This window comes from Nesoenas mayeri (genome assembly GCF_963082525.1).
Source record: "Nesoenas mayeri genome assembly, chromosome: 20".
NCBI lineage: Eukaryota > Metazoa > Chordata > Aves > Columbiformes > Columbidae > Nesoenas > Nesoenas mayeri.
In genome coordinates this window covers 4,058,457-4,083,867 of record NC_137569.1, presented here as the reverse complement: position 1 = coordinate 4,083,867, position 25,411 = coordinate 4,058,457, and the positions used below count along the sequence as shown (strand labels likewise).

General features: G+C 47.1%; 1 protein-coding gene across 2 annotated transcripts in view; it reads right to left on the bottom strand.

Moving 5' to 3' along the window:
- The window catches only part of SSH2 (slingshot protein phosphatase 2), a 47,357-nt gene that overhangs the window by 18,662 nt on the left and 3,284 nt on the right, over positions 1-25,411 (bottom strand). Inside the window, exons 2-7 of one of the 2 annotated variants that reach the window (XM_080356960.1) lie at positions 12,778-12,881; positions 9,722-9,786; positions 5,890-6,011; positions 3,410-3,478; positions 2,596-2,661; positions 1,281-1,475 (exon numbers count right to left, since the gene is read on the bottom strand). In XM_080356960.1, the coding sequence (XP_080213086.1) occupies positions 1,281-1,475; positions 2,596-2,661; positions 3,410-3,478; positions 5,890-6,011; positions 9,722-9,786; positions 12,778-12,881 (621 nt within the window). The remainder of the gene's footprint in view (positions 1-1,280; positions 1,476-2,595; positions 2,662-3,409; positions 3,479-5,889; positions 6,012-9,721; positions 9,787-12,777; positions 12,882-25,411) is intronic. The other variant, XM_080356961.1, reaches the window with a different exon arrangement.

Here is a 25,411-nt window from a genome sequence, read left to right as displayed (position 1 = left end):
TGTGTCTCTGGAAGGCTGTCAGGACGGCAACTGGACAGACCCGTCTCTGCTTTACCAGTGTCCAACGGGTGGTTCACAAAAATCATAAAAGTTCCTGGTCCTTTTAACCTCACTCATTATTTCAGGACTCAATTAAGAGAATGCTGTCTAGGTGCCCCAGGAAATCATTCCATTGCTGCCACCGGGGAAAGGGTGGGTTAGATAAAATTTATATATGAAAAGCTACAAGAGAATATTAACCTGACAGCCTGCCAAAACTTTTCAGCCACCCTCCTTGTACATTAAAAAACAATCAAGTGTGAAGACATCTTCACAGCTGAACAACTGCTTAGCATTATTATTCACTCACTGAACTCCAACAACAGGAAATATCTGAGAGCATAAATCAACCAACAGCACTGTTATACTGTTAGTGAAGTCATTTCTTCTTCTGCACATCAGGCAACTAAACCCTCACACTCGGCATCGCATTTGGACACAGATCACTTTGAGGTTATACAGTATCAGTACCATCAACATATACTAATTACTGGGGTTGTAAATATTGAATGTTGATACAGCCTTTATTTCGCATTTCCAAACTGTCTCCCCATCTACCTCAGCCACTGCTTTGGACCACACAGCACCACACATCTAAGAAATTGGCTGGAGACAGCATGGGACCTCTCAACTGTCCTGTTCTACACTCGCAGAGCTCCTCAGAATGAACAGAAAACTCTTTGTCCCCATTTTTGTGTGTACCAGCTGGATGCCCACAAAGATGCTGGTGAGCTCATGGTCTCAGAAGTCCATACATAAACACTTTACAGCAAAATTAACTGAGAAAGGAAGAAAAAGGACCATTTTACTCTAAACATGTGCTCAGACACATGTCAGCGTTAAGAGCAAAGTCCAGAGAAACCTGCTCCTTCCAGGAGACACGAGGTCTGGAAACCAGAGGACAAAACCAGCAAAGAGGAAGGCTTAGGTACTAAGATACACCACATCTCTCACTAGTAACATCGGATTTACCTTGAAAGATCAAAGATCTGTGAGCCTAAAGGCCAAGATAAGCAACCAGACTGAAAACAGAGGCAGGAGGAGATGCAAGGGAGCCCCAGGAGGGCTAAACTTCCAAAGCTGGTGTTTACCTAACCAGGGGTCCGTTTATTACCCGGAACAGGAAACTTCTCCTCATTAATACCTAATTAAGAGTAATTTCTTGTGGTATCTTTCCTTTTTTTGGAGACTGCAGTGCTTGAAGCCAAGCGCTTTGGCTCAGCGGAGCCAGACCAACTTACACATCTGTGAACAGCGCGGGCGAGTCGGGCCGGTGGGACTGGACATCTTGCATGGCATTCCACTCGTTGACCGACGACTGGTCGGAGTTGATATGGCTCTCATAGTAACTGACCCACGTGAGGAAGAGGCTCCCTGGGTAGTAATTGTTGCTCCGCGCTACCTCGCAAGCTTTATGTAAACTCTGCAGAGCCGACCTAGAAAGGGAAAAACACTTGCAGGATTATAATTTCTTCCTCAGGCTGGTATTGAGCACAAAGCAGCAGCCGAATCCAGGATGCTGCTCACGTCCCATCAGTTGGTACAAACTCAGTGCTATATGTGACAGCCCCAAGCAGGAGGCTGTCCCCAAGGGGGTGGGTAACCACATGCTGCAAGAGCCTCTGCATCTTGAGCATGCCAAGACAAGCCTGGATAGCAGCAAAGGTGCCCACATTCAGAGGACACCTGTGTCTCTGGCTCTAAGAACTGCTACAGCTGCCTAAGCCATCACTAAGATGCAGGGAGCTCTTGTTCAGGGCAGGGTGCTCTGACAGCTCCTACTGCAGGGGCAAACACCCAGGAGTGAGACACAGAGAGCTGCACAATCGAGAGCTGAGGACTTGACTTTACTGAGCTGTTCAGGTGTTCTCCCTCCCTCACTGCACCAGTGATGTCAGAAGTTTCTTCAGCTGCTGCTGGGAAACAAATCCCCCTCTCCTATTTTTAGCTTGTTTCAAATCTTTGACTGGGATCAGAAGGATCCAGGTCAAAATCACTGGTGTGACACAGTAGCATGACACCCTGACAGGGGATGTATTTCTGCAATGCAAAGCAGCTTGTGCCAGAAATACTTTGATGGCCACTACATTCTTACACGAACCACCCTAAAAGGAATGAAAAATGCAGGCAGCTTCTCTTTCCTTCTCGCTATCACAATGAACATGCCTCACTGGAGACAGAGACTCCTAAAATATGCACAGTGGGTATTTCCTTATTTACGACAAATAAAAAGAAACATTTCAAACACATGCTCAAGGCAATTCTGCTTCGCAGGGATTCAGCAGCTCCTTGCAAGGAAAATTCCTTCCTGCCCCAGGCTGAGCCCAAGGTGCAGCTGCAGCAGAATTATAAACTCACTGTTGTATACTAGCACTTGCATGGGGTTTTCTTCCTTTGGTATCAAACTTCCTTCCCTGTCTCTGAAGGAGACTTCTGGCTACTTGAGTGGGTCTCAAGATACCAATAATACAAAGCAACACCTGGCTTTTTAAAAGCTCAAGCAGCCAAAACACCTTGGAAAAAGGATCACTGGGACAGATTATAGTAAGTACTCACCACATTGCCTGTACAGACACTGGCTTGAATATATGAACCCTGTTATCTGTCGATACGCTGAACCCTCTGGAGAGAGGAAAAGAGGCACAGTAAAAATGTGTCCCAAAAGCCACTTTTCAGTTAATAACTGATAGTTTGTAGCATGTTAGAACAGCAGAGGACTAGCCCTATGCACACACTGAGTTCAGCTAGCAAACGAATCAAAATAGCACACTAAAAGCTCTAAGATAACTTCTTTAAGCAGCTGCTGTTTGGGAACGAAACTAAGGCGGTGGGATGGTGCTGGGCTGTGCTGTTTACCTTGGCAACACAAATTCAGTGCCACAGCTTGGAGCAACAGCGTCCAGCTAAAGTGATCCTGGGGCAGCTACCAAGGAAAGAAAAGTCATTCCACGCACTGCGCTGGACAGCCCTTGTAACTGGCCCCAACTGGAGGCTGCAAGTCAGGTGTCTATTTGGCAGAGAAACACCATTCTTATTTTATGTTCTGTTGAACACTGCCTGCTGCAAGCATGATGGAGGAACGCATAATAGGATCCCTTTAAGGAGCTTTCACTACACACCCACTCACCAGCAAAAGCTCCTTTACGCCAGCTTAAACACACAGACAAGCCACTGTCTCGGTGCGTGTTTATTCACAGATAAGTCAATTATTGGTCTTTGCTGCTACAATCACTGTGATTTAGGGCCTTTGAGCCTCCTAACCCGATACAGGTCAACAGCAGGAGGTCTGCTGGACCCAATTGCTTGATCCTTCTCCATACACCGTGCTGTAATCTCACACATTGACTCAGGACACAGAACAGACACTCACCCATCCCCGTCCAGGTGGATCAAGGTGTCGCTCCACAGCGGCAGCACCAAGCCCATTGTGCAAGTGCTACTGTAGTAAGAAAGAGAAGGTCAGCCCATCTACCACACCACCATGTTATCCTCCTAGTTTCACAGCAATGGTTGAGTTATTTTGTTCCCATTAGAAACAAACAAACAAACAAACAGAAAAATCCCACTGTTGCTTCAGGGACAAAGAGTGCCGGTGTTGTTCTACAGGTGTCTGGCAAGGATCATCACCCACAGGGTACAGGAACATTCTTTCAAGCAAGCTTAAAGGGTCAACACATGCCCAGGAGAAGAGCAAACAGGACTCAGGAGCAGCAAGCTGTGTGCGGAACGTCAGAGGGGGCTCAGTCTCCAGTCAGCTCAAGGCTTTCCCTACAGATTAGTCCCTCTCAGGCTCAAGTGGTTTGGTTCCAGCTCTGATTTTGCAATCCACAGCTTTGTTTTCTTGTTTGTCCCTCAGCCACAGCTGCTGGGACCTGGGATGGGCACGGTGTCACAGCAGGGCGACCGGCAGCACGGCAGGTTCGCAGTCACAGCCTGTCACCCGCTGGTGACTCCTGCCCCTTCTTCAACCTCCCACACCCCGAGGGTGAGCAGGACAGGAGCTCAAACAGACACCTCCTGGCAACCCCGCTCCTCTCTCAGCTGCTCCCACCTCTTTGCCCTCACGGTCACCTGCTTTCTGTGAGGCTGAGCAAAAAGCCAAGTTAAAAGCAGAAATCAAGCGAAAGAAAACAGGCAGCGGCAGGGGAACCCCAAGAAAACCTGTGCCAGGTTGTCAAATGAAAAAGCGGAATGTCTTAAAGTTGTCAAATAAACCATATTCAAATAATCAACTTGAAAAAGAACTGAATTTAACCGCTGCTTCTTCTAATGCTTTGCACTAATTCTCTCAAATTTCCACAAGACTCAACAGCCCCAGTCTCTGCAGCTCATGAGAAGTGGGGGAAGAGGGCGAGACTCGAGGCTTCAGAGGGTCAACAGACATGAAGCCCCGTAAACGCACGCGCCTCACAGCGACTGGTGCTCAGCGCAGGGAGACATCGCAGCACGCAGCTATTTCTGTTGACAACATGAGATGAGCTCATGGAAAGATGTGTTTCTAAAAGGCTTCCCAAGGTGGCCAGGGTATTTTTAGTGATACTGTTCAGCAAGCGCTTATCAGAGACCATAGCAACAAGTCTACATTGAGTTATAAATACCAAGTGGGCTAGGGGAGGGTGTATCAGACTGACCATCCAGAATCTCAGTAACTCTAGCAGAAAGCTAAAATGACCCCGCTATGTTATTAGAGGCTGAATACCAGCGAGCTCTCAGTTATCAAAGGTGGCTGTGCTGGTATATCACAGCCAACAGCAACCTCCAAACTCACACCAACCTGTGCAAGGACAAGTTATTCTTACCCTACTGCAAGAGCATCTCTGAGCTACAGCTGGGCACATGTGCCAGGGAGCAGGAGCCAGGGGCAGCATCAAGCTGGTCCCCCTTTTTGGCAGGCGTCACTTGAGCTAAGCACCCAAATCAAGCCACTTGAAATGAGGCATGGTGGCTGTTGTGATCGGCAGGCTGTGTGGAAGGCCATTTCTTAGCAGCTTAACAGCTCAAAAAGATTTTCTAGTGACGCTGATAACTACTTGAAAGTAACTCATTCCTGTAGCAGTTGTGCTAGAACAGAGTATGTGTATGAAACCTTCTAAAATGGTGCAAATATCCAGATGTTTCTTTCCCTGCATAGTCCAAACCTGATTTACGACCCTTTAAAAGAGCCATGTGCCCCCTGCCCTCTCCAAAGTGCCCAGTGCCCCTTTTTAAACCCAAAGCTTTTGCCCGTGAAGCTGCTGGGGTGCTGCCTCCTGGCTTATAGTCACTCCAGCAGCAAAAGCTGCTTCCCAGCCACATTCTGCAGCTGTTTGGACAGGTCAGCAGCAACTTCAATTAATGAAGCAAAAGCACTAAACCCTGCTGACATGCTGATGTCTGGGGAGCACACATGTTGTGCAAGATCTGCCATCAGCAACCCTGACATTCTGGTCAGGCCCTTTGTGCCATGACCTGGGCAAGGGGCTTCCTGACAGTCAATTTCTTATTAGCTGCTCTGCTGAACCCCGATGTGCAGCTTCTCTAATTGCAGCTTTTTCTCTCGTTGCATGCCAGTTGTCCTTGTTTCTGGTGTGCAGATGCAGGGCTTAGGGACTTCACCATTTAGACACACCTGAGGGCACTTACAGCAGCCTGAGACTCAGAGGAATGGAGAAAACACTGAGCTGTGCAGTTGCTTTCCCATTTGCCACCTCCTTTCGAGAAATAAAAAGGGTACTGTGGATCTCAGGAAAGGTGTTGGGAAGGAAAATCTGAAGCAGTCTGTCCCCAGAAAGCACGGACACCAGACAGTGGTTTCTACACTTGACATGTGGGTGAACACAAGCACTTCCCCCACCTGGACGCTGTGAGTACCTGTCATTGGAAGAGAAATCCATTCCTAGGACAATGCTCTCTTCAGTGTCTTGTCTGCCGTTGGTGGACACCACCACCATGTATCTCGTGCGGTTCTGGTACGTACTTTCCAGTCTTACAGCCTGAGGAAAGGAAAGGGAGAGGTGAGCAGTGCAGTCAGCAAAACACACACAATTTGTTTGACAAGCCGCCTTTTCATGCTGAGTGCCAGGCGCAGAAGCAGTGATGCAGTTCGCACTAGTATGGATGGTCCGTACTCCTCAGCTGGCATTGAAAGTGCTCTTCACCTCTCGGAGGGCTTTGTCCAAAGAGCTGGAGCTTTCCTTTAAGCTACTGTGTGCTGCAACAGCTCCAACGAGACTTCCCACCAACTTCCCAGACAGACAGCTGGAGAACCAGGATCTAACTTACACGTGGTTCCCTGCTGGTCCTTTGCATTTTTCTAGCAGCTCCCCAGTACAGAAGCAGCCCGACTGCCTTACAGCTGGCAGGATTTCTCTGCTCCTAAGGTGTACCCATGGCTGGATTTGGATTGCTCAGAAGAGGTAACAAGTTGTCAGGCTTCACTGCTCCTACCACAAACGTGCACCCCAGGGCCAAAAGAGAGATCTAGCAGGATTCCTGAATTTCACCCCAAACTCCCCCAAAAATCCAATACTGACAGCATTCAGAAAGCGGCTGTGCAACTAAGTTGTGGGCATCACACCAACACTGAAGGTTCTGAAGGGCTACACTGAAGCCTGATGCTCCTCCAGAAGCCACGAGGAAGCGAGAACTGAAGTGACTCCAGCAAGACTTGGTACAGCCAGGCTGGTGGTCAGTGAGGAGCCCAGGGAAGGAGCCCAGCAGGTTTTGCCTATGAACATCTACAGCAGGCAGTCCTGCAACACTTTTTGGACTCCATTCCAAGCCATTTGCAGTTATTTCAGTCACAGGATTCCAACTAGAGAAACTAGGACATCCCTAGAAAGGAAGTGTCTTAATTATGTATACTAAATCCTAACTTTGGATAGCCTAATCCAACCCCAAGACACTGTCTGGTTTCAGTGTTTACCTTAGTGTTAAACTGCTTCTTAGACTTTGAGCAGAGCCTACAGAAAGCAAACATGGGCAAGAAGGAGCCGTCACCTGCCTGTGGCAACAGGACCCAGTTGCTCAATTCCCCATGACCCAACGGTTGAAGGTCGAAGCAGAGTTTGACATCCTTTGCAAACTGAACCCCAAACTCCTCAAACACCAGCAGCCCTCCTGACCCACTGCTTGAGTAGACACTTCTTGGTGGCCCACAGGAGGTCATGGCTCAGAACAGCTTACCAGTCATTTTACCCTTAAAAAAAAAAAGCTCACAAAATAACTATTGTGTGGGATCTCTCAATAGTCTGCTTTTCCCAACACGCTCTTTTAGTTCTTTCTAACTTGGTCTTGAGGCCAGAATGGCACCTTCTAGCTCAGAGGAAGGCTCCTCTGACCTCCTCACACCTCACTTCTCAATTAGCCAGTAATTCTAGACCACAAGATGTGGCAGAGTCCACCACAAAGGTTAAAACAGCACACGGCAGTGGGAACAGAGCTCGCCGTTTCACTGGAGGGCTCTACCGCAGGGGACGATGCTGAGAGCGGCAGGGAAAGCTTCCCAGTGGCGTTGCAGGGAGCAGCAGCTCTAGTGACGGGGGTGGAACAGCAAGTGCAGGCAGGAGATGGTGCTGACTTCTAGACTTGTCCAATGGGACTGAAGACGAACAGAAACTACCCAGATGCTGACGCCAGCAGACAGATGTGCTCTGTACAGCAAGAGACTGTGCCCCACCCCATCTCTTTAGGATAAGTCATGCTAAAACCAGCCTTGTTTTCGTTCTTGCTCCTTGAGTCACTGGGATTCCTTTGGAAACACGGAGGATCAAAGTGGTCAGGGCTTCAAGGTGGAAAGAGCCAAAGACAGTTGTTTCTACAACTAACCACTGGTAGCAGAACAGAAAGGGTGCTCTTCAACCTAGAAGAGCAAGCAGTCACCAAGGTCTTGGTGGTTAATGGCATTATCTACAGTAGGAACCAAACCTCAAACAGAAACAAAGACGTGCAGGTGAACAACAGCTGCCCTGTGTCTTGGGCATCCACACATGAGCTCTGTTCTGCTTCTCTTGAGGACAGTCCAGCAACAAGAGGATTAACACAATTTAATTTACTTCACTAAATCAATTTGGCCAGTAGTAATGGGAGATGTGGTCTTAGCACAAGACCCTTTAGAACAGGGCTAGACAAGCAGTGGCCAAAGGTCACGTTGCTTCTAGTCACTATGGTGGGATTTTCCAAGGACCACTTAAGAGACTCCGCTGAGCTTATACTGGTACCATTGCTCTCATGTAAGGCTAAAAAAAAATCTGCCAATAGCTCCAACAGAAACAAGAGTTGTTCCAAATTTTAAGCTTAGGTTTACTGAGGATTAGATTCCTCTGCTGCCCTCTGAGCTGTGAAGTCTGCCCCCCGAATGACAGCAGCCAACACAAGAAGAGAATGCATTTCTCTCAGCACTGTTTATATTTCAAATCTCATTTTTATCTATTATTTTATAAGTGAGTCTATTGCAGCTCTGCACACTCTTCGTTCGTCAAGAATCAATTAAATTCAAGTAGACTATCGAACTTAACCTCATGCAAGATTTCAGCATTCCAAACACTGCTCTGAACAAAAGGGTTTATGTCTCAGCCCACAAAGTCCTTATTCAGCTGTTAAGGCTAATTTGTCCCAAATCACACAATGTAGCCACTGATATTGCTGAACAATGACTTGTTCAATAGCTTCCAATGTTCTAACCCTGGCTCAGATTCTGAAAAGCACCAAGAACCCCCATTCCCATCACTTTCACTGAAATTTTAGGGATAGCAAGGTGCACCTGACAAAGCTCAGGAGTAGGTCTTTTAGTTTGCTTACAAAGATTGTTTATGGCAAACTATTTTCTGCATTCATTTTTAAAGTTACAGCATTCCATAGTAACCTTGGCTGTTTCCTAGCTATACTCATAAGATCACTGCAGCTTCAGCACAGCTCAGGAGGACTCAGCAAACCAGAGGTGCCAGAAGACATTTGTGACGCTGGCAATCCTGCTTTGGGCATACGTTGCTAAGATGCACCAAGACAACACAGGAAAGAAACTTCAGCCTATTGAGTGATGAGAGATACAGATACACTGCAGTCGTGCCTGACCTTGTAGAGCACTTCCACATGTCCTAAACAAAATTCCTCACTGCTCTTCTTCAGCTGCTGGAGGTCTTTAGGACAGCACACCAATGCTATGAACCTAATACCTAATTTTCTTTACATCATTATAGAAGGTAACAATCCAGAAAAGCAGGAAGATAAGGTTCACTATAGGTGCATATCCACATGGGGATCCTGCCTGCTCCTTCCTGATAAGCCACGGCCTTTTGGGATGCAGCGAGTTTGGAGAGCAGAGTGAGGAACACAACTGAACTAAGGTGGAAGGGCAGGTGTTCACACTGGCCAGAGATAATTGATTTAAACAGGACACCAGCTGATGTACCCAGCTTCTCTGGCAATTGTTAGAGTACTTCTTGAGAGCATAAGTACTCAGTGCTTGGTTCAGACAAAGGCAGTCTTGTAGCCATGCAATTTGTCTCACTAAAGAACCAAATAAGCAGGCCTTTCATAATTAGATGCTTACCTGCCTTTGTGGTTGCAAAGAAACCCCAAACCTGCTGATGAAACCACTCAAACACACACGCACCACTGCCTTCATGAATTACACAGGTGTATCTGTCAAGTGGAACTTAACCTTTATATTCGTTAACAGCAGATAAGCAAAAAGCCAACCTACCAGTCTGATGTTGTCTTCTGGGCGGAGCAGTATGAACATGGCCTGCAGGTGCTGCTGGAGATCCCCTGCGGGAAGGAGGGAAAGGTGAATGTACAAAAATAGCTTTCAATCACATGCAAGTTCCTGGCTGTCCAGCCAGAGCAAACGTCCACCAGGAAACCTGACATGTCACCACGAGTGTTGTCACTTCCACCCACTCAGAGATAACAAACCCCCATCTCTTAGTCAGCTGCTCTTTGCTCCGTGTGCTCACCTGTTCCTGTCTTGCCACGCTCTCTCCCGCTAAATCCTGTGGGCTTTTTAAGAGGTCCTGTTCACATGTCCTAGGTAGCTTGAAATGAAAGATGCTTCACCTCAGTTTCTCCCTAACCAAGGTGTAACAGTTCCTACCTATTGCTGCCAGTAACTTAACATCAGGAGCCAGTTTAACAGACAAAGTTTCCAGAGTTTGAAAAAGAAAACACCACCAGGACTACCGCATTATCTCAATACTTAAAACCAAGAGAGGAAGTTTCTACGGCGACCCTTTCTGCAAGGGTCAGTCAAGGAGCTCCACCATCTCCCATCCACAGAAAGTTTATTGCCCTTCTCCCCATTCCCCACCTGCCCTGCCAGCCTTGGTTGCTCCAGAGTTGGAAAGCAACGTATGGCTTCCTTGGCCAGCTTTAATCGACATTTTCAGCCCCAAACACACAAGGCATTTTGTAAGCTTCCTGGATTAAGAAAAAGCAAAGGAAAGGTTTTAACGTGCCAGAATCAGCACAAAGATATCACATCCTGTCCTGTGAAGAGCTGTCGGCTTTGCTGGCATTCACGGCACGATTGCTGCTTCCTATCACATTGTCCAGCAACAAGCAGATGCTTTTGTTTCCTTCTGAGCTGGCAGGCGAGGTGCAAAGCATCAGCTAGGGTGGGATCTCAAAAGTGATTTACAGTATCCCAGAGATGCCAAAAGCCCCGGGGAAGTTGCATCCTTTTCTGGCCTCCAGCGTTGTTGGAGCACAACAGCAAGGCCACCAGCCTGAGAACCAGCCCATTTGCCAGGTGGCCTGGGGCACAGGACCACCCAGAGGAGCATGGACAGCTGGTACCATATCTAGTCCATCTGCCAACGAGTGATTTACATTGCTGAAGATGATATGATTAAAGAAATGGGTGTGAGCATTAATTATTTCCTGCTACGCATTTACTCTTTATGCTGGATTCTAGCACCTCCGATGAATTACGGAGGGAGGTTGGGAAGGGTAGTCAGCCTTCCTAGGAAATGCTCTTGTAGCCACTTGAAACACTATTGCATCCATAGGCAGCAATTTCATACTGGAAAGTTATGTCCGCTCTCCACTCCTCTTCTAATTGAGTGTGCCAGAGATAAGTCACAACACACACGGGAATGGAAGTTGAGCACGGATTATCGGAGTCCAGGAAAGGAGACAGTTTTCTTTGCCACCGCTCGCTGTCGAAGGCCGGTTGACCTCTCAGAGCCACACTCTCTATACCACTGGTTTAATCTTGGTGGCACAGATGTTCTGCTCAGGAAGGTGACACATTGATCCCTCGGTGTCTTGGTCTGCTGGTATATATTGTATATTAGAAGAGCCCACAGAGAAGAGAGATGGTGCACACTCATACAAATGTCTCTTTTCAGTGAAATCTCCAAGCACCATAAAAAAATATATGTATTCACATCACTTGACAAGCAGGGAAACTGAGGAAAGGACAAGCACTGATGCCTCATTAAATCTCACCCCGTAAGTTGAAGCGACAGGAATAAAAAGAATCTTCTAAGAACAAAAATCCCATCCCTTAGGCAACTCAGGCTCTTCAGTACAAAACATCTTGCTGTAAGCAATTACAACACATCGGATTTGCTTTCTTGGCAACCTGGCTCCTAAAAGTTCTGGGTTGATTAGATGAGCAACTGTTTTCCACCAAGGTCTCCAGCCCCCACACAAGTCGATCAGGCAACAAGAGACTTGAAAGCTGTTTGTGCTGCCTTGCACAGGTTCACAGGGAAACGCATCCAGCGTGTCTGCTCTGCAAGGTACAGCCAAGACACCAACTGGTAATTCATGCATCTCACTCAAAGCAATTTGGGCACTGCTTGTACTATGTCTGTGTGGATGTAATGAACCACCTTTTGACTTAAATTCTTTCCGTAAAGATGTTTGTAAACAGATTTTGAGGTGGACCAGTCACCAGGTATGTAACTCTGCCAGGTGTAGAGCTGAATGACAGCCTGATGGTATCAAAGAAATCTACACCTGGAACCAAACCAAATCACCTTTTTGCTGGTCACTTTTTGGCAAAGAGTTGATTCCAGCCTCTCTGTTTCTGTCTCTGTCCCATCCACAAAAGTCTGAAGGTCTCAATGTTGGTTTTCTCCTGCTGATGGTTTAATGGAACAGAAAACCCTGCACTATCTGATCCCTGAAAAACGCCATCAGTTAATAAGTACCATAAACACAATGAAAAGCAACCTACTCTGAAATGTTTGAGTTTCATTATTCAGACTGACTTTTCAAACAAAGAGTCCAAGCAAAAACACAAATCAAACCTTCAGCAGATAAAGAGGGCGGGATTATGACTGACTCCGTCTTATTCACTCTGCTCGCATGTCTGAAAAGTCACACCAACTTTGCTCAGAGGTTTCTCCACTGCCACGTAGAGGTGTCTCCTCCCTCTCTTCTATAACAACCAGTTACTTTCTGATCAGGAAGCACAATTACTCATCCTGTATCATAACCCGTTTTGGTTTGGATGGCAATCCCCCAGCCCTGCTCTCACACACAAATTACAGGATGATATTTGGGGGGCAGTTGTTCTCCACTCCCTGTGATGTCATGATTGCTGCCTCACTGCCACTCAACTGTTTGATTTTACAGTATAAACAAAAGAGTACGGAAACCTTTTTTTCTATCAGCATTAAATATCGCAGCCTTGAGACTGGCAGGTCTGGCTTTAATACACAGCTGGTGTAAACAGAAACGTGTGTCGTCTGGTGAGAACCAACTCCAGAAGGTGTCCTGGGGAACAGACCTGGCTCAGTGACACGTTACCTGCGTGTTTGTTGCGCCGGTGACTGATCCTGGGGGTGGACGAGCCATTTCCTCGCGGCAGAAAGAGCGCGGCACCCTTCACAGTCAGAAAGCTCTCACTGATGCTGCAAGGGGAGAGACAAACAGCAAGTGAGGGTAAATCTATATTGCCTTTAAAAGGAGAAACACATGGGAACAAGAGAGGTTCAAGGCGTTGAATACACGCTCTGTTCTTCTGCAAGGAAAGTGATTTACACTGAATTATTTTGTTGGTAAAGAACTCCCCACCTCATATAAATACTGCAAACATAACTGAGAACAACATAAACACATAAACACTGAACACAAGAACATATGCCTGGTGCCGTTTCGCCTGCAGAGGTGGAACCTGAGCAGGCAGATGGGATTAACCTATGGCTATATTTTCATTTGAAAGTCAAGATGAGAGATCCACATTTCTAAATGGTGATTAATACAGCGAGCCCACGCATCTCTATAATTGCGGATTCTGTTAACCCTGTGCTTTGTGGTTCAGACGCAGCTGATGCCCTGCAGAAACAAATGTCTCCCTTCAGAGGTGTACATAACAGATTAAGACATCATGAAACTACTATCTATGAGTTGTGTGATAATTAACTCTCAAAGACTTATAAATTAAATGCAAAACTGTAATGCTGATGAATTCAAATATCACTTCCTGCCTTGATTTTGCCCTTTCTGAAGGCACATGAGGAGAGAAGTTCGTGGAAAAGGGCAATAAAGAGTTCACAAGATCTGTGGAACAGCTGATATTCTAAATGTGTCTTCCAGCAGTTTTCTAATGGCTGTGGCTCATGGAAAAGAGGAGACATGCTACAGATTTTGCAATTAAGCCATCCTGTTGCATGACTAAGGGGTTCCTGCTTTCCTCAGAATTGATAAGACCGTCATACAAGGTTCAAAAAAAGCCAGAAACAATTCCACGGTCAACAGGATGGTTGATGAATATGGTAAGACAGGATGGAGAGTCCCTGGCATCACGTACCCCGGCAGCTCTGTGCCTTGAGAGACGTTGGCTTGCTCTCTGCAACTCAACAAGGGACTAGAACTTCTTAGTTCCTTTCTCTGCTTAAACAAATACCAAAACTAATTATTTATTCCCTTCCTTTAAGAGACAAGGACCAGGAAATAATAATAATAGAGTAAAAACTCCCGCCATGTATTTGAAGAAATTCCATGTCCCAAATGCAAGTAAAGGCTGGAACACGCCAACTCGCCACCTTCACGGCTGCTTCTGCTCTGCTATCAGCTGCCACCAGCCCTGGGGACCTTCTGGTGGCTCCTCAAAGGCACTTGTGAGCCTCAGCACAACTGAAAACAGCATCGCAGGGAGATCAAATGTGACCCAGAACCAGCAGACAGCACATGACACAAACCTGTCACCTTCTAGTTTCACGATTTGAGTTCGACTGCTTTAGCAATTGGTTTTGTCCACTATGTTTTTATTGCTACAAGGATTAGAAGAGCTTGTGTTAAAGCTGGATTTCCCCCTAACCTCAAGCACATTTCTGGGCACCTCTCCACTATGGTGGGGATATGAAAATCCAATTTGCTGAGCTCCAGCAGGGCAGATGCGCACACTTGGAAAGACCTTTTTTGAGGTTGTAGCGCATCCCAATGTTCAGACTGTACCGCCTGTCATAACCCCAGCACTCCTCCTCACTCACCAAGTTTCTCCCGGGACTACTTTATAAAATTAAACCAGAAGTCAAATCTGCACTGGATGCTTCAAAAAAACCCCCAGAATTTTAAAAAAGAAAAAAAAAAAAAAATCACTCATCACAAATTAAAATGGATCAGAGATATTCACCTATGCTGAAGTTTAAAACAAAACACAAAATATTAAATCCATTGGGCACACTGAGCGCAGATGTTTCCTCAGACCCTTCTCATATAAAAAAATTTGACCGAGCCTTTCTAGCTTTTGGTGACAAACAGATCCCGTGAAAGCCCCAAGATACAGTTTCTTAAAGCCTGAAACACCAAGTTATCCCAAAGCCATTGACTTTAAAAAGAGCGCAAAGACATTCTTGCTTTCTCCAGCCTTTACAATGTCACTACAGAGGCAAATTAATTTCAAGCTGCACAGGAGAAGAAACTAAGTAGTCACAGCCAGTTTGCACATAGTTAATTTTATCAGCAAAGCCAACAACTGCTATTAGCAACCCTTTAGCCTGCGCCTGAGCTTTCCCCAGAAGGCTGAATTAGCAACTATTTTAGTGGATAAAGCAGCACGGAACTGGAGAGCTGGGAGGTTAAACGTTTTCTCACTCCCATCACTTTCTCTTATCATCAACGCTCGGCTTTCGGCCACCTGCCTGGAAAGGAAACACGGGCAAAACTAAAGCCATTCCCACCAGGTACGTCCTTCCACCTCCTCTCCTAAGGCCACCAAGAGCCTTGTTTTGGGCCACTAACCATGAACAAGTTTGACTTGGTAAGACTAGGGAAAGAGAATGTAATTGTCCATGGGAAGGGTTGGAGCAGCTGAAGAATGTGGCAAAGCAAATAATTCTTGTAGAGTGGGGAGGTCAAGCAGGCAGCACCTCAGGTAGGGATGGCCATAGGGACGGGTGGGAAAAGAGTAGATGGGTGGTGACAAGAGCCTCGTCCTTTGGCCAGTTACAGCTTTGGGGACACTCAGTGCATACACAAAGGCACAGCACGTTATTGGCACTCTCAGCATCACCTGCCATGAACTCCCATCACCACATACACATCAGCATCCAGCACAGCATCCTGGCAAAAAAATACCATAATGCACAAACACGCAACCAAGCCCTTGCTCCAAGATTCAAGCAGTAAAGAAAATCTTGCGAGGAGAAGCAAAAAGTTTATAGGAATGTCCAAACAGCTGTAATAATAACTGCCAGTGAAGCTTCACTCTGCTCCTTTGGGAGGGAGCGCACATCTGTGCACTGCGATTCTCATCCACTCCAGCTCAGGTCTATCATCCTCCTTTAGTTGATAAGCTGCAAAACACTAAACCAAGAAAAAGACCAGACTTGAGACGCCTGCAGGAGCCGCACGGCCGGCGTCAACACTCCGCTCGCTCCCGAGGCCGCGGAGCGAGGGCAGCCGGGGACACGGAGCAAAGCTCGCGCAGCACGCCAGCACTCGCCCTGCCAGAGCAGCGACTCCAGCGGCAGCTCGCTGTGCCTGCTGTGGAAACGGTGACAGGACGGCAGGCCGAGCAGCCTGCTGCTTTCTGAGCACCTCAAGGCATTTCCCTCCCCCTTCCTGCTTCCCTTCCCAAACCGTTTCCCTTCCCGCACAGGCCAACCCAGCGTACGGGCTCCTCAACTGGCTCTTACTATCAGCCCCTCCTGGACTTTACCCGGCCACAAGAGTCCTGGTTCATGAAGCATCACTTCCCCAGCCATGGGTGCGACGGTGTGGGAAATAAGTGCAGCTTGGCAGCCAAGGGCATTTCTCCACCGAACCAGCAGATGAGAGCATCAAACACCTCCAGCATCCCTCCCTAGCGAAGAGCCTAACTCTCTCAGCTTTGTTGTCATTTGTTTTTCAATAAACAACATCTCTATTTCCCTTGCTTACTTTTTAAAGCACCTGGTTTAATAACTGCCAAGAGCATTAACAAAGTATGTAGAGGAGAGCAATGTCTGGCTTTCAGTTTGAAGCCTTTGCTGCTGGGCAAGTGACGAAGGCATCTGATTCTCTTCACACAGAGGCTAGAACCCAGGCTTGTGTAAAGCAAAGCGGTGCCAATCGCTAATAAAAATAATAATAAAAAACCCCAGAAAATGAAAAACCCACCACAACAACAGGGAAACGAAAAAGGCAAGGACACCTCAGGACTGCTCTACACTGACATTTGCATTAACAGGGTCAGCTGGCAGCACACACAGACAAGTCCAGGCATCTCCGATATCCGAAATAGCAACAAACCCAGTGCGGAGCAAAACAAGGGCCACGACTTACCGAAAAGGGCTCTGTAACAATGTCAACAGAGGTGACAACAGCGAGGGCAGGGAGGGAAAGGGGAAGCGGTTCTCCGGCAAAGGCCATCTCTCGCCACTCAGCGCTTTTGCAACTTAAGAAACGGTACGAGGAGAAAAACAAAGCAAGCGTGGGAACCCAGGCCATCGCAGATGTTTGACGCAAACTGCTTTTTTAGCAACATCTGCATTTCTGCCCTTTTTTTTGTATTATTAAGAAAAAGGAACTGTCTCCAGGCACTTCCTCTGCCCCGACGTGGGGCTCCCTGGGGACACCGCTCAGCTGCAGCGACACAGGCGCAAGCACAGAATGATTTGCAATGCCAGCGGTAACTTGTTCATACTGACTTATCTATGATCCCTTCCCACCGTAGCCAAGTCTTCTCGTCCCTGGCTTTGGTCTCTGATATGACATCTGCAGAAGCTGGACTAGGACAACAACTTAGTTGGCTAGAAGGTGAGGATGATGGGTGTGAATCTGAACTCTAAAGGCACTGCAACTCCAAGGCAATCCCTTTATCTTCTCCAAGTGAGGAAGCAGTTTATATTGTATTATTTGCAAAAGGGAGCACTGAAGAGCATGGTTGTGTCTGCAAGAGCAACCACTTCATACGCACAAAACCACCACACAGAAGCAGTTTCAGAGATGGGATCTAACCAGCCTCGGGTCATCCAACAAGGCCATAAGGAGTGTTGACACCCACTCAACACCCTACTGAGTTAACGGTCTGCGAGTGAAGCCCGCTACTGGAAAAAACAAAATGTACACATGCCACCAGTGCTCCTCTGGCACCATGATCGCTTGACTTGAGCTCCAAAAACCTTTTTGTGAACTTCAGAGTCAAAGCAGCTTGGGTAGCCTGTGTACGCTGGTGAGAGCAGTGGCATCCTTTGGAGGTGGCACAGAAGACGCCTGCTCTGGGCTGGGAAACTCGTCCCTGCCAGAGATGCCCCTCTGCCAGCAAGGGGAGCAGGGACAGCTACTGTTTGCAGCCACAATGGTTCTGCCCCATGCCAGAGACAACCACAACCATTCCTGTGGCGCCCGGTGCCCCTGGCCCGGCTCTGCAGGAGCCGACCTTTGGACTCCCATTAACCGTATTCCCTCGCAGGCAGGGCTGGGATTTATTCGCTACAGGCACCGGAAAGCAGGCTGCATTTTAAGCTGGACTCCAAAAGACATTTTATCATTTCTGATAAAAGCCAAAGTGTGCGTGGGCTTCCCATTCCTCTCATGCACTCCTGGCCTACAAATGAACCAGCCCAACAACATACAAACCCGTAAGTGAAGGCAATGCGGGCAGGCTGCAGGCAGGAGCTCGGCGCTGCCTTCCCAGCAGCTCCAGGTCGCGTCTCCCCGGGGTGCTGCTGACCGCGAGCTCCTCCAGCGACACACAGAGCCCTCCCCGAGCCCCCGCGCTGCCCAGCCCGGCTCCAGCGCTTCTTGCCAGCGCTCGGCAGCCCCGGAGCTGCGAGCGAACGGCCTCGTGCCAAACCTGAGCAGTTCATAGGCGAGACGCACTGGCTCGTGATGCTGAAACCGCCACTGAAACGCAACCTGGGCTGGGACGTCCCGCTGCAGCACGGATCGGCAGGTAATTATTTCAAGGAATAGGAACTTGGGCGCAGACTGTATGATTCACCACGGCAATGACCAACAGTTATGCAAGGATAGGTAGAAGGTGTCACACACTGAAACATACTCATTTCCCACAGAGCACATAGAGCAAAAAGCTTTACTGACTGTACCTTGCTGTACAACACCAAAGGCATCACAGCAAGGTGCAGTCAGCCTGCAAGCCGGCTTCAGAGAATCCACCCGGAGACAAAGAAAAATATGCCAAAAAGCAACAGCAAAACAAGTTGTGCAAGCAAATCTCTGACGTGCTCTGGAATTCAAGACCGATGATATGCACAAAATAACTTCTACAGTCCGAGCACGGTGGTTCATGTACTAGAAAGGGGGCGGCTAACACAATTAGTATGCTTATTAAGAAATCCGGGCACTTGGTGTTTACAGAAGAAATCTGATTCTATGCACTTTTTTAAGCAAGAGACCCAGACCGGAAGCGAGACCATGAAAGGAATTTGTTTTACATGATAGTCCCCAAAGGCTTCTAGGTCTCCGAGTCAAGACATTCCCAGATTAAAGCCCTACATGACATTCTTCTTGCACTATATACTGTTTAAATATCCATGGACATTAATGCATACCATCGGGTTCACGGAGCAGGACACTTACACCCACGGGAGTGCTCTGCAGTGCTTTACCACCATGTGCCGTCCTACCAGCTCAGTCTGTCCAACACCAGCCAGCTGCTGCACTATGAATAAATTGCCCTCAGAAATACATTCCTAAAAACACTTTAATCACCATCCGAAAACTTCATAAGGAGAATCTATCGCATCAAGGATGAGGAAAACAAACAAAACCCAAAAAACAAAAACCAAACAGCTTTTTGGTTAGTTATTGTCAGAAAGAGCACCCCTCTGATTGACACGTGCTTATCTTTTTTTCCTGTCTGAATTAACAAAGTCCATGTTGATCATCTTTAAATCCCACAGAAAACTCATTTGCCACCCAAGTTTGAAAGTGCATTTCTTTTTAAACCTCAAACAGTAGCTGACACATCCTCAAGCAGCTGGTTAACAAGCCTGAAAGGTCTCTCCCCACCAATGTTTAAGACGGGATGTTTTATGACTAATTTTCACTCCTATCTCCCCGCACGTGCCCAGTTCATCACCATTACAGACCTGACCATGTTTGGCCTGACTGGCAGCACCGCAAGAAGGAACCCTGTGCTTTAAATACGCCCGTAACACAAGTCACAGGAGACACGCTGAGGTCAACACGCTGTCCGCCCGGCACACCAGCCAAGTCCAGGGGCATCTATATTTAGCCAAAATATGCCCAGCACTTTGGAGATGGAAGGAGCCCACTGGTTTGCCTGAAGCGCCGCCAGCGCTGGCCCAATCCCCGGGACGGGACCGTCTGACCAGGAGCTGGCGAGGGCGCTGGCATCCGATCAAACTGGGGCACCCTGCGCGCCCAGCGCAGCCCCCCCGGCACAGGCGCAGCGGTTGGGCTGCCTGGGGAAGCGGCCCCGTGCCAGGACTCGGCTCTGTAACCATCCCGACACCCGCGGCGGGGCATGGGATGGGGAATTGTGCTGGGGAAGCAGCCTGGCTCTGCTCGCAGCCTTCTTGCCTGCCCTCGGTAAATATATTAATGGACCCCTGTAAATAGAGCACCAAAACAAGGACCACTCTGTCTGCGCACAAAGAAATCAATGCTGAATAATAAGCCTTTTCCTCTGTGCTAAAAAGAAGCAGATGCTTGTTTACCAAAAGCATTAAAAAAAAAAAAAATCATCAAGAGGCTGTTGGATTTAACTTGTAAAAAAAAGAAAAAAATTAGAAGGAAGTTATTTGTTCAGTATTTTAAGTTCTGCAGCACTCAGCACTTTCAATTTGATCTCATTCCTACTGCAGCCTCCCCATGCACGGGGCTCTCTGATCCCTAAATGAGTTTCCAGCAGGAACAGTAACATCGGTTCAGGACTGACTGTCCCTTTAGATTAGCAAAACCGACAGTCAGCGGTAACCAGCAACGCGAGATGGTTTGTGAACTGTTTCAGAGAGAACAGCCACGTGCCAGATTTCTTTCAATAGGTTTTGATTTGAAACTGGAAGTCACGGGGAGCTTTACCTGTTGTGCTGATACGGCCCATAACCAGGCGATTGATCTGCTCACCACTGCAAATACACCAGTGTATTTTATGGAGCAAAGCCACAATTGAGGGAGTGCAAACTATAGAGTGGCTGTGAATAGTGACTTGAAATTTTAATCAGCTAGTAGCGAGAAAACAAAGCCAAAGGATCAGAAACATTTCATAGTTGGAATAGTTTAATGGATTCCTGTGTCTTCAACACTTAGAAGGACAGTCCTTAGCATACGCAAAGTTAACACAAACTTCAGGTTCAATTTAAAGCTGCAAACCAAGGAAGAAATACAGCATCACTTTGAGTTAACTGACCCAACACGGCAGGGAATGGGGTAACTCAGCCTTTAGAGACGTTCTGCTCCCCAGCAGATGGGGACTCGCTGCCTTGTCCCCTGATGCTCAGAGCACACAGCCGAGAGAAGGACGTCAGCATTCCCCTGGTGTACGTGACAATCAGTCGCTGGAGCCATCAGGAAAAGCTCTCCAAATCAGCCCGTGAGATGTAATTATGATGCATTTCAAAACGCAGACTCAGCATCGCCTTCCAACCCAACTCTTCCCCCCGCAGATGCCGAGTTCTTCCTGGAGACAACGTCCCTTGTGACTCTGCTTTTTCTTTTGGCTCTCTGCATAGGGATCAGCTTACCAGGAGCCCTTTATGCCTGAAATAATTTCCATTAATCACTCACCATACACCACTTTAAACAGAAGCTGACACACTGTGGACGTCTAACACCACCACAGCATCTCCCCACTTACACAAAGGCTGAAACGAAGGGCAGCCCAAGGGGCAAAAGGAATCGGGGGGTTTCTACGTAGCAGACAAGTGAACTTCTTCAAACTGCTCCCGAGCATCGCAATGTTTTTATACAGATCTCCGCAAACTTTAAATAAAAGCAGGGAAGCAGCACCACTTGAACCATCCACACTTCACTATATCTGCTCACAAAACAAGCAAATAAAAGGTGACACAGCAACCTGCATCGTCTTGAAGCATCACCCCGCAGGTTTGCCCTTGTGACCCCTCAGGGCAGCTGCAAATTAACTTACTCTTTCAGCACCTTAATGTGACTTTCAGCTGAAGACCTTGGTGCTTAACTTCAAAATGCATTTAAGGAGTTTATAACTCAATATAAAAACCCTGCAAAGTTTTGCTGGCTAAGACTCAATGTGGAAACGCATTAAATAAAGTTTTAATTTACAAGAGCCTGAACTCTGAAGAGTAGAGATTCCAGATGTGTTTAATCCTGCAAAAGTCAGGTGCTAAATTTCATCAGAATTCGCACTTTAGGCAGTTCGGCAGCCAATTTCCAGCGGTTAACTCAGGTCTTCGTGTTTCCTAAAAGCATGCAAACCCCTTTAAAAACCACACATTAAAGCAGAAAGACCAGCGGAATACTAAACACTGCTGAATATCACAGACCCAGCAAAGTCTCTAACAAGAACAGGGTGTACTTTAGGGAAAAGACTCTTAAACGGCTTTTTAAAAGGCTCTAGAACAGATATTTGCTTAATTTCAAGCTAGAGAGCCTCTCATAAAACATTTCATTATGTACTTGAAGGAGCTAAGGACAAAAAAGTCAGGAACATTACAAAGGCATCGAGGTTTTGCTCTGTGCTGGGAAACTCAGTGATGTCCTGCCCCATCTCCCTACGTCCCACAGAGCACCCATCCCGTGCTGCTCGGCCCCGCTCGTCAACCAGGGACATGAATCCTCCACCCTTCATGTCCTTACAGCTTTCTCCTCCTGGCAAACCAAGAGGAGGGCTAGAAATGGTGCTGACAAATGATTTGTTTTTATTTAGACTAACTACCTTTCAGTCTTTGCAACACAGAGGAATGCAGCTGTTCCACTTTGCAGTTGTTTTTTGATTTCTCCATCTCTTTTACAAAGCAAATAAAGAAAAAACAAACCCAAACAACCCCAACGACAACAACAATATAAAAGCCAGTGACAAACTCCTCACACACCGCTACATAATGAGCCTTAAAAAAAGAAAGAACAAAAGTTCTGGGTTCATTTTAAAGCAGCACGGAGCTGCAGGTGAGGAAGAGGTGGCTGAGCTGAGACCAGGTGACAACCCCTCAAAACGTCCCCTTGGGACACCGCAAGAACTGAGGCTGCAGGACAAGAGGCGCAGATCAGCAATTTGTTCTCTTTACACTGGGAAACAAGCACAGGGAGGGAGGAAATACAGCACAGTTCGTCATGCACGGTAAGGCTGGTGTATGGATAATTAAGTCTAAGCTCAGCTCAAGAGCGCTCTGCAGGGGTCCCAACCCACCCTGGGCACTTCAAAGGGACGGGCTCACTCTGATTCATCTCTGGGCCTCCAACAAGAGCCTTATCAGAAAATTCAGGTGTAACCCATCTGCACTTTCCTGGTGAAACGCTGGAAATTTAAGCGAGTGTGAACCAAGCCCAGAACTGTGGCGACCCCAGGTCGCTGGGACAGCAGGGACCTCATTAAGCCACTTGTGAGAAGTGTGTGAACAAACCAGGGACTTCACTACTAGGTGACAAAGATCATTTGTTTAAAAGAAAAGGACTGAATTTATGGTTCAGCAATTGGTGGATTTAGCCTACTTGTAACAAAGGTGTTTTGAGAGAAAGCATGCTTCTTAAATGGCTTATTACAAATAAACCCAGAGACCCCAAAGGGCTGAACACAATTTTGATGAGGGCCAGATAAGTACTGGATCAACAGGAAAATGCACTGAACAAGAGCCTGTGGCCTTAATATACCTAGAAACACCCACATTTGAAAAGCTGTCAAGAAGCGCCGACCCTATAGAGAGCTCACAGGCTGGATTCCCGTATCACTCGCAGCCTTCACAAATGCTTCCTTTTACCATTAATCTCCCCAGGTTTTTCTCCTCCCCAACCTCGCTCATCTGTGGGCCGATGTCCTTGAACTAGAAGGCTTCTCTGTCACTAAATACTGGGTTAATCCCACACAACACAGCAAGAGGCAGTTGCAGAACAACTCTTGCCAGTCTCCAGTTACGTCCCATGCTGCTGAACACATGCAGAGCAAAGGGGATGGATCCTCAGACTATTTCAGCAAAAGCACAAGGAATCAGAATTAATGGCAGGAGGGAATTTTACCCCACGTGTGTGTGTCCTCAGCCAGCTGCTAAAAAACACTGCAGCTGGAAACTCAAGTTGCAGATTCGCTCTGCACACATTACGCCCATTACACTGGAGAAAAAATATTTGCTGAACTAGTTTTAGGCTCATATGGGCTGATAATTTAAATGCTGTTTGTCAGAGCGATGCAGAGGAGACGGCAACTCTTCAGGGCCTATTGCAGAATGGGATGCAACATTTTAAACTTTCTCTGACCCCATAAACACTGGTTAGAAGCAACATTTCGAGAAAGTTAGCCTGAAGTTGTTTAAAAACCAATGAAGTAATATTTTAGCCAGGGGCTCTGTGATAAAGGTACAAGGAAGTACAGTCGTGCAAAAGAAAATCCCAGCTGGTCTATTCACTGGCCCCAAAAGGTCCTTTCTGCTGATAATCTTGCTCGGGTCCTTCTGCTTTGCAATGTGTAGAAAAATCCCAAGTATTTCCAGAGACTGGAACATCTGCAGAAGTTTCAAGAAAACACAGAATCTCAGAGGCAACTGTACCATTCACAACCTTTTAAAACATGGACTTGGCAGCCCAGCAGCGTGGGCTTCCTAACTAAAACATATTGCTTGAAAAACAGGGTATGTGCGTGGGGGGCTTGTCCTTGAACGCTAGTTTGCCGCTCAGGTTTTGATTTTACATCCGATAACCATCTCTGTCGCTGTTCCAACCCCCTACCAGGAAGGATCGGTGAGACAAATACTCAGAGCTTCCAGGGGAATCAAAGGAAAAGCCAAACAGGAAAAGTAGTAATGAACAATACAGCCCTGGCTTAGTTAATGATCAACTTTGGAGCACACAGCACACTACTTTTACCCAATCACCAAAACTTATATGCGTGGTTTTTGATAATCAGCAAGTTGTAAGAGGCCTTTTACTCATTGCATTTGTGTTATCGCAATCGGCAAAGAAATAAAAAGATGAGAAATCCCCCCCAACGTGGCTGAGTCACCAGGTTCTCCTGCCCCCCGCTCCCCGGGGAGCACAGCGCTGTGTCCTGTGGCCACGCAAACCCAGCATTCAACATACCAACGGGAACACAGCGCTGCCGGCGTCCCCATTGATCCCACCAGCCCCTACAAGAGCTGACGAGATCACCAACTTCTTTCCATATTTCAAGCGCCTTCAACCAGAGGGACCCTCAGGCAACTCCAGCCACAGCTGACAGTGGTAAGGGAATCACTCTGCTATCTGCCAGGCTTGTGAGCAGCTGTTTCCAAGCATCTCCTCCTCAGCTCTTAAATAGCATCGACTCTCAGCACAATGGTAAAATGCTCACAAAGGTACAAGCGCTTACAATAGTACAAAGGCAATTAAAGATTTCCAATAACACGCTGCTCAGAGGATTACGGTCTAATTGCTGAACGGTCAAGGTTTTCGACAGCAATAAGACTGCAAGCAGATAAAAAGGTTGTAAGGTTTCACATACGATAGATAAATAAATAAGCAGCTCTTCAAACAATGGTAAGAGCAGCCACACACCTAAGTTCCTGACTTGGCATAATTTAAAATTAGATAGTCATGAAATACCCTCACTCGAAGGCCAGAGCTGCATGACAAAGGTAAATGAAAGGGGTGGGGAGGCCGGGCACAAACAGGAGGCAACACAATGAGCCCGAGTCACCTGGTGGTGTAATTCAGCGCAGTTTGTAATTACCTGCACAACTTCCTCTGACGTTGTGAAGTGTTGTTTCTTCACACTATGCAGAAAAAGGTTTGTCACTTACACAAAAACTGATTATGTGAGAGAGCAACAGGCTGATAAGCCAAGTCTGCGAGAATGTTTTGTGGCTAC